At 43.8% G+C, this 12,165-nt stretch overlaps 1 protein-coding gene across 2 annotated transcripts; it reads left to right on the top strand.

The window, feature by feature from the left end:
* The first annotated feature begins 3,585 nt into the window (after window positions 1-3,585).
* On the top strand, window positions 3,586-12,129 carry dnajb5 (DnaJ heat shock protein family (Hsp40) member B5). Of its 2 annotated transcripts, none has more exons than XM_075468082.1 (4): window positions 3,586-3,772; window positions 4,993-5,257; window positions 5,986-6,632; window positions 10,459-12,129. In XM_075468082.1, the coding sequence occupies exons 2-4, from the start codon at window positions 5,047-5,049 to the stop codon at window positions 10,690-10,692; spliced, it is 1,092 nt and encodes a 363-aa protein (XP_075324197.1). In that variant the 5' UTR covers window positions 3,586-3,772; window positions 4,993-5,046; the 3' UTR covers window positions 10,693-12,129. The 2 variants fall into 2 exon arrangements, with proteins under 2 accessions (XP_075324197.1, XP_075324196.1); XM_075468081.1 differs by lacking the exon at window positions 3,586-3,772 and adding an exon at window positions 4,040-4,223.
* Window positions 12,130-12,165: the final 36 nt, after the last annotated feature.

Genomic DNA, 12,165 nt, shown 5'->3' with positions numbered 1-12,165 from the left:
AACACATGTTTACATGCAGCCTCTGTGATTAATCTTAACTCCCAGGACAAGCCACATGTAGGCGCATTTAAGTGTTGGACTGAGCTGATTGGAATGGAGCTTATCAGGAATTCAAAGGCACAATACCCTGCAGCCTTAACAACAAAACTAACTGGTCTTAAAATCTGCTTTTTTCCATCCAAGATGCTGCAGTGGGTTAGACTGACATTACAGTTTTAGGAAGCTTCTACTGACAAGCATTATTGTACAGTAATTTGACTGGCATCCACATCCTCTTGTTGAAAAAGCAAAGGACACGTGTGCCTCTTAAAAAAAAAACCCCGAAAGAAGCTTTCACAGAGAGAGCTTAGGAGGGTGTTTTTAAATCAAATTATGTGCTTTTGTCTGCATTTTTACATCCAGCTGACTCATTTGACATCAACACATCTGCCAGGGAGAAACCTCTCTTCAGGCAACGGTGGTCTCTATGGTTACAGGACGGATGCAAGTGGGGAACGAGGTGGAAAGGGTGGGGTGATCTGAAGCTGTGAGACAGAGGAAGGGAGAGTGTTGGTGGGAGATGCTTACAGAGACTTATCGCTGCCTCCTATTTGCCCTCAAAAATGACTTTAGTGTGTTCCGTGAACCCCTCGTATGCTGCCCCTCGCTGTTTAATCAGCCTTCTGTCGTTTTTCACTTGAGGTGGGGAAATACTCTTTAAGTGTTCTGTGTCCAAGAAAGAGTTTGCTCTTTGATCTCGACCTCGCAGGAAGACGCATCCCATGTGCGCACTGCGTACATATGCATGTGCTCAGAGGAGCCATTGCAGAGACTATATTCCTGGCAGACGCATCACTGTCTGACAGATTCCTGTGTCACCATGGGAACCCAGCATCAAATCAGGAATAGTTGCTCCCAGACTGTTTCAATGCACACTCAGCATCAAAGTGACACATGGATGATCAGTCATCACTGGGAATTAGGATGCAGACATAAACTGCAGAGGTGTGATCACATTGTCTGAAAGATGACCAGTTATGCAAGAATTTCTACCAGTAATGGGTGAAAATACTTGATTGTACAGTCTGTGCGTTGATAAGGCACAGACTGGAGATCCAAGAAGACATCTTAACCAGATGGTTCACGCAGTGCATCTCTGCATGTTTTAGTGTCACTGAGGGCTGAGCATGAATAAAAGTCCACTGATGACCAGCTGCTTTTTTATGACAGCTGCACTGACCAAAAGCCCCTCCTGTATGCCAAAACACAGACACATACGCTGGACAAACAGGAATGTCTCTTAACATTCCTCTGTTCAGCAACAGCTAACAGCTCTCGACGTGCTCGCATTGTTTTGAATGTTTATATTGTGTGAGAACAAGTGTGCACAGTATGTCTGAGTGTGTCAGACGACTCCTCCATTGAGACACCCACTTTTCTCACACCTCCTTACCAGTTCGGTGACTCAAACTTAAGAGTCTGTATAGAGCATGATTGCTTCACCCTGCTGAGTGTACCTTCATTTGCATTCAACAGTAAAAGTCATCTTTAATGACTCACATCTTTACCTCTGGTGATGTTTTTTCTGAAAGCAGGAGAGGATGATTGTTGATCTGTTCTGGACTGAGAATAGCGATGAAGTAAGGCGGGAATTTTTGCTCTTTAGGGTAGACTTTTACAGTTTTCCCAAGGACCAAATCTCCCTGGAGTGAAAAAATAAAAAGGAAACTCTTCTTTGAGAGTACATTTTGTCCTGGAAGCTTGTGTGTTGATTAATTTCTAGTTTGTGGGACTAATGGTTCAGGGCCAGAGATGTTTGGGGGGTGTTGATAGTGTTAGACTGACGTCTCATATTTATCTAAAATTAGTGGCAGTGGGAGGCTGTATTGACAGCAGTCGGAGAACTCAGACCTTCGGGAGGTCGATAGGTCCATTTGTATGTGTCAGCTGGTTTGGGTTATTTTAACCAGTGGTAGAGGAAGTACTTCCATTGTTTACTTAAGCAGAAGTATTAACACCACACAATAAAGATATTCTGTTATGAGCAAACATCTTCCATTTGAAATCTAAGTAAAGAGAAATCATATAAGTATTATTGGAGAAATTCACTTAAAGTGATAAACATAATTGTACTTGATCCAGAGGAATATCTGCCATGATGTTCACATGATTATATATTCATGACTGGATGAATATTACCAGTGAATCAATGTAAAACTCTGTTTTATGTGATGGCAGTGACACGTCTCAAAAAGGGTGGGACACGGGCAACAAAAGGCTGGAAAAGTGGCACTAAAAAAAAAAACTGCTGAAAAAACACATGTTAAATGGCAACAGGTCAAAAACATGCCAAAGAAAAGAAGAAGAAAACATGCTAAACCACATACTGCATCCATTACAACAGCATATCTTTATAGTAGAAGAGTCTGGTTGCTGGACCGGCCAGTGTGCAGTCCAGATCTTTCACCAATTGAAAACATTTGGCACACCATGAAACATGAAATACAAGAGAGAAGATCCAGGACTGTAAAACAGCAAGATTTTAACATTAGACAAGAATGGGACAACGTTCCTCTCCCAAAGGTCCAGCAACTGGTCTCCTCGGTTCCCATATGTCAAGAGACGTGTTAAAAGAACAGGGGATGCTACACGGCGGTAAACATGACCGTGTCCCAACTTTTTGAGACATGTTATTACCATCCATCTCAAGATGAGCACATCTGAAGTGTTTTGTGTCCTCTTATGAATATAATACTGGTACAATGAGATCAAACAAATCATTGCTATTTTGGACAAGCTGATCATTCTACTGTTTATTTCAGCCGCAATAGTTGAAAAACAAACTCAAGGCCAGATTCATTTATAACAGATTTAACCTATAAACAAACATTTTCTTTCCATCACTGATATTAGCTGAGTAATTGTTAGAGAACGTGTGCTACTTAAGGACACACCCAGGGCTGAAGGTAAATCCTTATTTAGTGCATGTTACAATCTGCTGTAGCTTTAAGACATTTCTTATTTCGGTTTTGTGCACCATATACGGTATTTATTGAATATTCCTAAGTGATTTGTATTTAAGAAGGAAGCCATGGGGGAGTTTTTTTTTTTGGTTGAGGCCCCTCTGGCAGCGTTGAGTCAAGATTTGGGGGTTGTTTTGGTAGAACTACCTAAACTTAGAGTTTTATGAGGGGGCGGGGTTCATGATGGGGGTCTATAAGGCATTCCTAATGATTGTTGGCAACTTAGCTGAGGGGAGGTCCAGTTTTAAACTCAAGGATTTGAACCAAGGTCAGTGTTAATGTCACAAGAGGGAGGTGCGGATGGGATACGTTCAAGTGTTTTAAGTTAGGTTCATTTGGTGGTTTGGTGCTGGATGTATGCGATGTTTGTGCTGTGTCTTTACAAAGATAGAAGCTGGAGTGTGTGGAGTCACCATATGACTCAGCAGGGTTTATTCAGACTCGATTCAGGCACGACTATATGATCACGCGCATGAACATGCACATCTTATTTCGTAAATTAGAGACGCTAAAACATGACTCCCTGCCCCCCTGCGCAGTGGGCTGCCACAGCCCGCTGACCCTCCTGTGCCCTGAACGATCCTGTGGGAGTAGTAGAGAGTTAAAACAATGCTACTTTAGCAGAATGTTTAGTTCCACTTGATCCTGAATGTGTGCTTTTGAGCAGATCTCGAACAAAGAGTCCTGCTTGCTGGCTGGCTGAGGGGGCTGGGTCTGCTCTCCAGTCTAAGCAGCGATTTCCAGGCACAGGTCCAGGAGCAGCAGACTCGGTAAGGAATTCTGTTTAAAGTTGCTGTAGATCTTAAAGTACGGAGACCCCCGCCAGGAGAGAATCGATCATTGATTGAGAATATGTTTCCAGCCCATCACTTGGGAATAATGGCATTCACATGCTCGCATCAGCTGAGGTCATAGGATTATTCCCCCCCCCCCCCCCCCCCCCAATAGTGGTATAGATCTGGATGTAGGACGGTGGCACGCTGTATGTGTCCGAGGTGTTCCAGTGAAACGTCAGACGGACTTCAGGGTTTGATCAGCGGTTATTTCAGAGCCTGTGATCCTCCCGGCGTCCTGACGTCAATTTATAAGGACCCAGCAGGCAGAGCCGGGGAGGCAGGCAGACAGCGGGGCTGAGGGGAGAGGAGGAACAGAAAAGGCAGGAGGAAAGACAGAAAAGCGGACCATGTCGATCTGAAGCGTCCTTAATTATTAAGCATTCTGGTAGGATTTTTCTTCAACTCTCTCCTTCTGTCAATTCCTTTACAAGCTATTTTTTCTGCCACTTCATTTGATTTTCATTGTGTGAGCTTCTGTGTATGGAGTATATCCGTCGGGGAAATCAGTTGGCTGGTGTAAATGACTGGGTTGAAATTTGCAGGCTGTAAGGTTTATTTTTGGATGTACAGAGAATTGAACCTCTTTGTACTGGCAGCATATAAGCAGCGTGTTACACAGTCATAGATGGTACCAGGCATAGATTTCCTCCTCACCCTGCTCTCATGGTCAAAACTGGAGATTATTATGTACTGCTCATAAGTACTGGAGAACCACAGTGAAAGGGTCTGTCTGTCTGTCTGTCCCCCCGCTGGTTAAGCTCAGCAGAGGTGGAGGTAGATCATCAGCATGATCTGCAATCAATCAAGTGGTTTTATTTACAAAGCTCAAAAACATTGAAAGACAAATGTGTTGGAGGAACAAGATTCTGTAGCCATCAATAAGTCAGAGTTGAAAAGCAAAAAGAAGATGTAGGGAATTCCTCTACTCTAGTCTCAGGCTTACCTCAGCACTGCAACCACATCCCCATAGCAACAGTTAGTAAAACCACCACTCCGTGTTCCTAACATATCACTAAATAGACTTCACAGTAAAACCCCAAAGGGAAGCTCTTGGTTATACACGGCACCTTTGCCAGGTTATATATATAGGCTCTTCGTCTGGGCAGCGCCTGTCTCAGGGGAGTATTATAGGAGTCTTACTTGTATCTCACCAGTGACACGCCACAGCCTGAGCTGAAGAGGGGGATCCGAGTCCTAATAGTGCAAGTATGGGAAAGGACTACTACAAGATCTTGGGAATCCCCAAGGGCTCCAACGAGGAGGAGATCAAGAAGGCGTATCGGCGAATGGCGCTGCGCTTCCACCCCGACAAGAACAAGGATGCCAACGCAGAGGAGAAGTTCAAAGAGATTGCAGAGGCCTATGAGGTACTCAGCGACCCCAAGAAGAGAGTCGTCTATGATCAGCTGGGAGAAGAAGGTGAGGAGGGGGAGGGGGGGGGGGGGGTGTTCCTATCTGAGTTTCACCCTGTCTGACTGTCTGATTATTTAGTAAAATGTTTTCAGAGAGCAGGCAGAGCAGCTGTCTGTTCTCTGTCATTGAAGTCTTGTTAAACAGGCGTTATAATGGAATAAGCTGCTGCTGAGAAAACTCAGGGACAGATGTAATATCACAGAGGATAACTCTGGTGGGTTTGAGTCACTAAAGTAATAATCCTGCCTCTTCAATATTTTTTTGTGTTTATGAGCAGGACTGTGTGGGTTTGTTAATCATTTTCTTTTGTGGCAACCACACTTACCCACTCTAATATCTCAGTCGACCTCAGCTACTTGTGCAGTGTGTGTTAGCTGACAGACAGATGGCTAAAGATCATTACGTGGTTGAGATATGAATAGCAGTGACTGCTGTATTTTGCATTTGTGGGTGTTTAGTGCATGTGTGTCTGTTGGAAAGGAGTGAGTGTTTGTGTTTTAGTGTGTGTTTGTTGGATGGAGTGACCTGGTATTTCATGAGTTTCTCCACCACCAGTACTGTTGGAAGATCAGTGATGCTGTGGGATTTTTCCCGCCCACATGGGTTTCACTCTTCTCTCTGCTGATACCCACACTGTGTATTCTGAACAGGGTCCTAATGTGTGTCTTCTAATGGTGGGTGTTTGACCGTGGGCATGTGCGGTCACATGTTCTTATCCCTTTTTTCTCTTGCAGGTTTGAAGACAGGAGGCAGCAGCTCTTCAGGTGCTCCTGGCAGCTCAACATACCATTACACTTTCCACGGAGACCCCCATGCCACCTTTGCCTCCTTCTTTGGCGGCTCCAACCCCTTCGACATGTTTTTTGGCTCCAACCGCAGCCACAGCCGCTCCAACGGTTTCCACAGCAATGACCAAGAGCAGGATGTGGAAATGGATGAGGATGACCCCTTTGCTCATTTCGGGAGACAGTTTGGCTTTCCGGGAGGGATGAACAATGGCTTCCCAGGGGAGGGTCGCAGGAGGAGGGGAGGCCCGTCAGAACGCTTGGGGACCAGTCGAAAGCACCAGGACCCTCCAGTGGTTCATGAGCTCAAGGTCTCGCTGGAAGAGATCTTCCACGGCTGCACCAAGCGCATGAAGATCACCCGCCGGAGGCTGAACCCAGATGGCCGGAGCATGAGGACGGAGGACAAGATCCTCAACATCGTCATCAAGAAGGGCTGGAAAGAGGGCACCAAGATTACTTTCCCAAAAGAGGGAGACGAGACCCCTGAGAACATTCCCGCCGACATAGCCTTTGTTCTTAAAGACAAAGGGCATGTCCACTTCAAGAGAGACGGTTCCAATATCATTTATAACTGCAAGATCAGTCTGAAAGAGGTGCGCCTGTCTCTTTTAATCTAAACTCTACTCTTCTGTCTCTATTTGCTTTCTATTTATTCATTTTTGTAGCTGTGCTTGCAGATTAGTAACTGCTGCTTCTAGGGTTGGGAGTTAGATTCCCAGCGGAGTTGGCATGGCAGAAAGCAAATCTATGATCGTGTATTGATGGGTGGTTAAGGGTGCGTATTCTTGTGGTTGCTGATGTCAGGCAGGATCAGTGGAACCACAGCGTCTCTGCCACTGTGGTGTGAGAGAGGCAGCAGGAATGTGGTGTCCTTGTGTGACAGGAGCACAACCATCATCCAAACTTGTTCTGTGCTGCACTATGAAATCATATACATAAACACTCAAACCAGCACACAAGCTCTACACAGCAATAAACACGTATGCAAAATCACACATCAGCATCTTCAAGCATATTTGCAAACACTCGCAGTTAAAGATGGATTGTATTGTAACAGTGGTGACAATCCAGGCGGCTATTATTGTGATTGTCAGGACATTTAATTAACCACTCCGACAGTACGAGGGCAACGGGTGCAGCACAGCTTTAATGTTTCCAGTAGCATTGCCACTCACCAGCCAGCAAGCCACAGGTTGACCAAACAGCAGGTGTTCTCAGAGGGTCAGAGTTGTTGGTTCAAAATAGGCTTATACTGTACTTTGTTCAAAGAAATTTTGAAGAGTTTTCATGGAAAAGCTGCACTGACTCTGGAAAATCACCCCAGAAGTAATGCATTGGAAAACACCATTGCCTGCACACAGCAAAACAGTGGAGAAAAGAGCACTTTAGAGCGTGTTGAGTCACATCAAGTAGGACATTTATTCACTTAATCGAACCTGCACAGTGATTAGGTTTGCACTGCAGAAGTCCCACAGCTAAAACCCACAGCCAGATAAGAGACTTAGGTCTGATGCAGCTGAAGGCGAGATGGGGGAGAGAGGGGGATATGTGGCTGGAATGGAGGAGGTATCTGCGGAATATTAGGGAAGTGGGTCAGATGATTCAGTTTCCAAAGCAAATACAAGCTCATATTGCGCTGCTCCTTCCTGCTCTGCTTTCTCTGAAGATGTGAGTCTAAATGCTGCAGTATAAACATTGCACACTAAACAACCTACCACATACTGCAGAGTATGGCATGCATTGCACCAACAGATTACCTCCCCAAGAGGATCAATCTTTCCAATGATTAAAACGCTGCAAGCGCAGCTCAAACACACTGACATTTTGGAGATGGAAATATTTTGCTTCATTTTGACTTTTGGATGCTTCCCCAGCTATTTGGTTGCTCAAGTTTGTTTTCAGTCTGAAGCATGCCCCAGTGCGCAGTTAGTACAGCCAAAAGCGTTTGGCTATGTTGTGAAACCCCTGGAAGGCTTTTTTCAGCTCACAGTGTCCTCAGCGTTGATAGGGAAGAAGATATTGTAGCTCAGATTTGGCACACATAGCTCTCTGAAACCAGCCTGGAGCAGGATCTACGGGAAAGACTCTATATGGCATTAATGATGTCGCTACGGTGTGCTCTTATCATCCGAGGCTGAGCATTTCTCTCAGTTCAGCAGCAAACCCACACTCAAAGACGAGTATAGACAGCTAAATCCAGCTGTTGGAATCTAAAGGGAAAACAGGCAGCTTTTGAAGGCTCCATCTCTGCCATTAGGCACATAACTGTAGATGTGGATGTTGCATCTCTGGAAATAAGACAGCACAAGCATTTTTAGCTGCTGTTGTGTTTTAAACCTGCCACCTCACTTAGCATTAACAGCCAGCTTTTTTAGACAAGCTGAATTTTGAGGACACTTTGAGCTGGGAAAAACAAATCAAAGGATTCTACTTTTAAGAAAGCAGCAGTGATAGTTATCCTTAGGATATGGTCTTCGGGAAAGAATGCAGATCTAGAGAAGGATCTTACTAGTATAGCAAAAAGTGTTTGTTTGTTTGTGTCAGTCTCTATGGTGTTGTTGTCTGAGCTGAGGCTTATGCAATCAGTGGGCTCTCCGATCAGCTGGCAGTGTATGTCCAGCGTCATGGCAACCTGTCTCAGTGTGTAAGACTTGAGTTAGTCAATGGAACTGTTCATAACAAGAGGATGAACCACTAGTCCCTAACACAGTTGTCACACCATCACGTATGTAGTGGGTAGAACGACACTGATGGCCAGAAAAGTCTGTCTGACCTCTGAGGCAGCTGAAGTTCAATGATCCACATTTACATCCATGTTTGTTTGACAAGTCCACCAGACGAGACAAGAGAATCCACCAATATACTTAACAGAACACTTGCCAAATAGTGACATGGGTGAGGTCTTAGAGGTTAAGCACGTGCAAATGCAGGCAAGAACACGATTACATCTCAAGGGGTTGGTGGAATTGAAATCAATGGCATTAGCTGTCGTTTGTTTTTGGAAAAATTGCCGTTCCACTATTTATAAAAAAGGTTGCCTTAAGTATAATTTAGCTTTAGGAATTTGATCCTAGAAATTGCTAAGCACATAGCTTATTAGCAATAAGGCCCCCCTTGATATGATATACATTAGCCAGCCTCTTTTGAAATCATTAGAGTCTTGGTATCCAACCCACATTTACCACTTTGGTCAATAATCTAGAAATGCTATAGAGAAGTTTATGTTTTTTGCATTTAGCTCAAATAACTTGCTGTGGAGTCCAGTTGTTTGTGTCAAGGTCTCAAATAGCAACAAATGTTGTGAACAGTAATCCTGAATATTGAAAAGCAGTGCAGGACACAGATGCCCATTATCAGCAAAGAAATAACAGGAAAAAGGAGAGCAAGAGGGAAATATGGAAAAGGTCATCACCCAGAAATTACAATGTTTTTTTCTTTGAAGCACCCTTCTTCTTCTGATTTACATTTCTATACCTTCTTATTTTATCATTTGGTTATTTTAGGATTTTCCAAGTTATTAGTTTGGATTCTTTTTCTTCCCCATTCTCTTTATGACCATGTGGTCTTACACATCATTTTTCCATGCGTCTCTCTCGACAGTAACAACTCACTGACTTTACTATGTGTAGAGATTTAGTTTGTAATAGTTGCTACTATCCATTGAATAAGAAAAGTCAGTTATTTTCAAAGATATCTGCGCACTGAGGTGTTCATTTAAATAGTTGATTCTATTCACTGCAAATGTGGAGCCTGATTCTCCTTGGGAAACCCGTGACATCGTGATAACCACAGGTTTCTGTGTAGTTTAGCGCTCTCTACACTCTGACTGGATTCATGGGTCATTGTGGTAGGGAGGAGAGGCTGTGTGTGTGTGTGTGTGTGGATCTGACAAGTCCTCCAACTATTTACGAGCTCAGCCGATTCCCGCCTCCCTTCATTAGCCTCAGATATGAGACCCTTGCTAAAATTAGTCCCCTGTGCAATGCTGACACACTTACACATTCAAACACAGGCAGACGCAAACACATACACACACACACACACACACACACACACACACACACACACGCACACACACACACACACACACACACACACACACACAGAAAGAGCTGAAAACTTTTCCACTGCCAAGTCATGTTTCCCTAATGTTCCTGTTCCAGAGGCTGCTCTTTAGATCCTACAGTGCTGTAGTCGATGCTAAATGGTTTGTCAGGAAGTACACTCTTTTTCTTTTTCTCACACACATTAACACAAAGTAAAACAGAAACACATAAAGATTGCTCTATGATGACATACTGGGGGGAAGATAAACTCCAGCTTTACTTCATGGAAACATTAAGTCACTGAGATATTCATGGCTTTGGCATTTCGTTCCCTCTAAAGATATTAACCCTTTATATGTCCTCTCCCCTTCAGGCGTTGTGTGGGTGCACTGTGAGTATTCCCACGCTGGAAAACCGTGTCATCTCGCTCCCCTGTCATGATATCATCAAGCCAGGGACGGTGAAGCGACTCAGAGGGGAGGGTCTGCCTTTCCCAAAGAACCCCTCACAGCGCGGTGACCTCATTGTGGAGTTTTCTGTCCGTTTTCCCGACAGGATCCCCCCTCAGTCCAGAGAGATTATCAGACAACACCTCCCTCCGTCATAGGAAGATACACATTAAATCTTCCCACCACCACACACTCCGGACAAACCCCAGAAAATCGATCAGGATTTTATTTATTCACGTTTGTCTTTTGGTCCAAGCACACACATAAGCACCTGACGAGTGGAGCACTGCTGACGATGGGCTCAGCACAACTGTGGCTTTTACTGGAACTTCTTTTCTTAACTGTTTTTTATGGATTTGTCAGTGGTTTTATAGGCTGTCCAAGTCTCTGGTTTTGGTCTTTTTGTGATAGGATAAAACATGAAGCATTTTTTTTAAAGGACACTTTAGTATGATCTGTGTCCCCCAAAATAAGTTGACCTAGCATAGTTCACTTTAAGTCCAGCATTAAATGGGATTATTATCAATATTAGCGTGTCTAGGCTGCATCGGAAAATCTGGAAATGACAATCACATACTGTATATGCAGTGTAAGCTTCAATACTAACATCTGTATGTAAAATTGGTGCTTTCCCTTCTGAGCTGTCTGGCTGCTCTGCACTGAAGAGCCTTGCTCATTTTCTGACGGACATATAGGTGCCTTAGCCCAGTGACACACCGCATGTGTGAATGCACATACAGGTCACGCTGTAATAGATACAAACAGCCATGGTGACTGCACAACAGTAAATGCCCCTAAGTTGTGTTATACATTACCATTAGGAGCTGGTAATTTCAGAAAAACCACAGGTGAGCATTTTAAAGCCAATGTCATACTGTATGTAAGCGAGAATGTTTTTAGGAAAAGATTTGATACAAGATTGAGAACTTTTGTAATTGTATCTGTGTAAAGCACCAAACGATTTCAGGTTGGATTCCCCAGAGGAATGTCAGCATGGCTGTATTCTTTAAAATCAATAGTCGAGGTTCCTTTGACAGAGCCAACTTTTTTTTGTGTGTACATTTTGCTTACTCTATTGGCATTTAAGGGCCATGTCTCGGTGCTAATGTGAGCAGTGCCAAAAATAAACCACACTGGTGTCTGCTTTTGGGTTTCAAGGAATCTTTGTAGTTTGATAACTGCTTCTGGTCTCTCTTAACACTTGTACTTTGAGCTTTACATATGTACAGCTGTTTAGGAAACAGGTTCTATAACATTGCAGCAGCAGCTGTTCTGTGTCTCAGCTGCAGGGGATTCTGAAACCTCGGCTCCTCCTACTGTAATTTACAGCAATTATAAAATGTATGTTGAGTTTTTTGTTGTACAAAATACTGACAAAACTGAGATGATGGGCAAGACTTGAATGACGTCTGTGTGTGTCACTGTCCGTCCTGCCTCTGAAGGCCTCTGAGGACACTGAAGTGTGGCTGCAACCAGAGCACACATGTACTGCTGCTGCTGCTGAAAGACTCACTGTCACCGCTTATCTACGTTTTACAATATAGTATTTATTAACTTTTCAAAATGGAATAAATAAGCCAACTGTGTGAAGAAAAGTTTGTGTTATTTGCGTTTGTTCTGTAAGAACTATC

Source organism: Odontesthes bonariensis, chromosome 6, assembly GCF_027942865.1.
Source record: "Odontesthes bonariensis isolate fOdoBon6 chromosome 6, fOdoBon6.hap1, whole genome shotgun sequence".
Classification (NCBI taxonomy): Eukaryota; Metazoa; Chordata; class Actinopteri; order Atheriniformes; family Atherinopsidae; genus Odontesthes; species Odontesthes bonariensis.
Note: the sequence above shows the minus strand (reverse complement) of the source record. Positions and strands in the feature narration are given on the sequence as shown.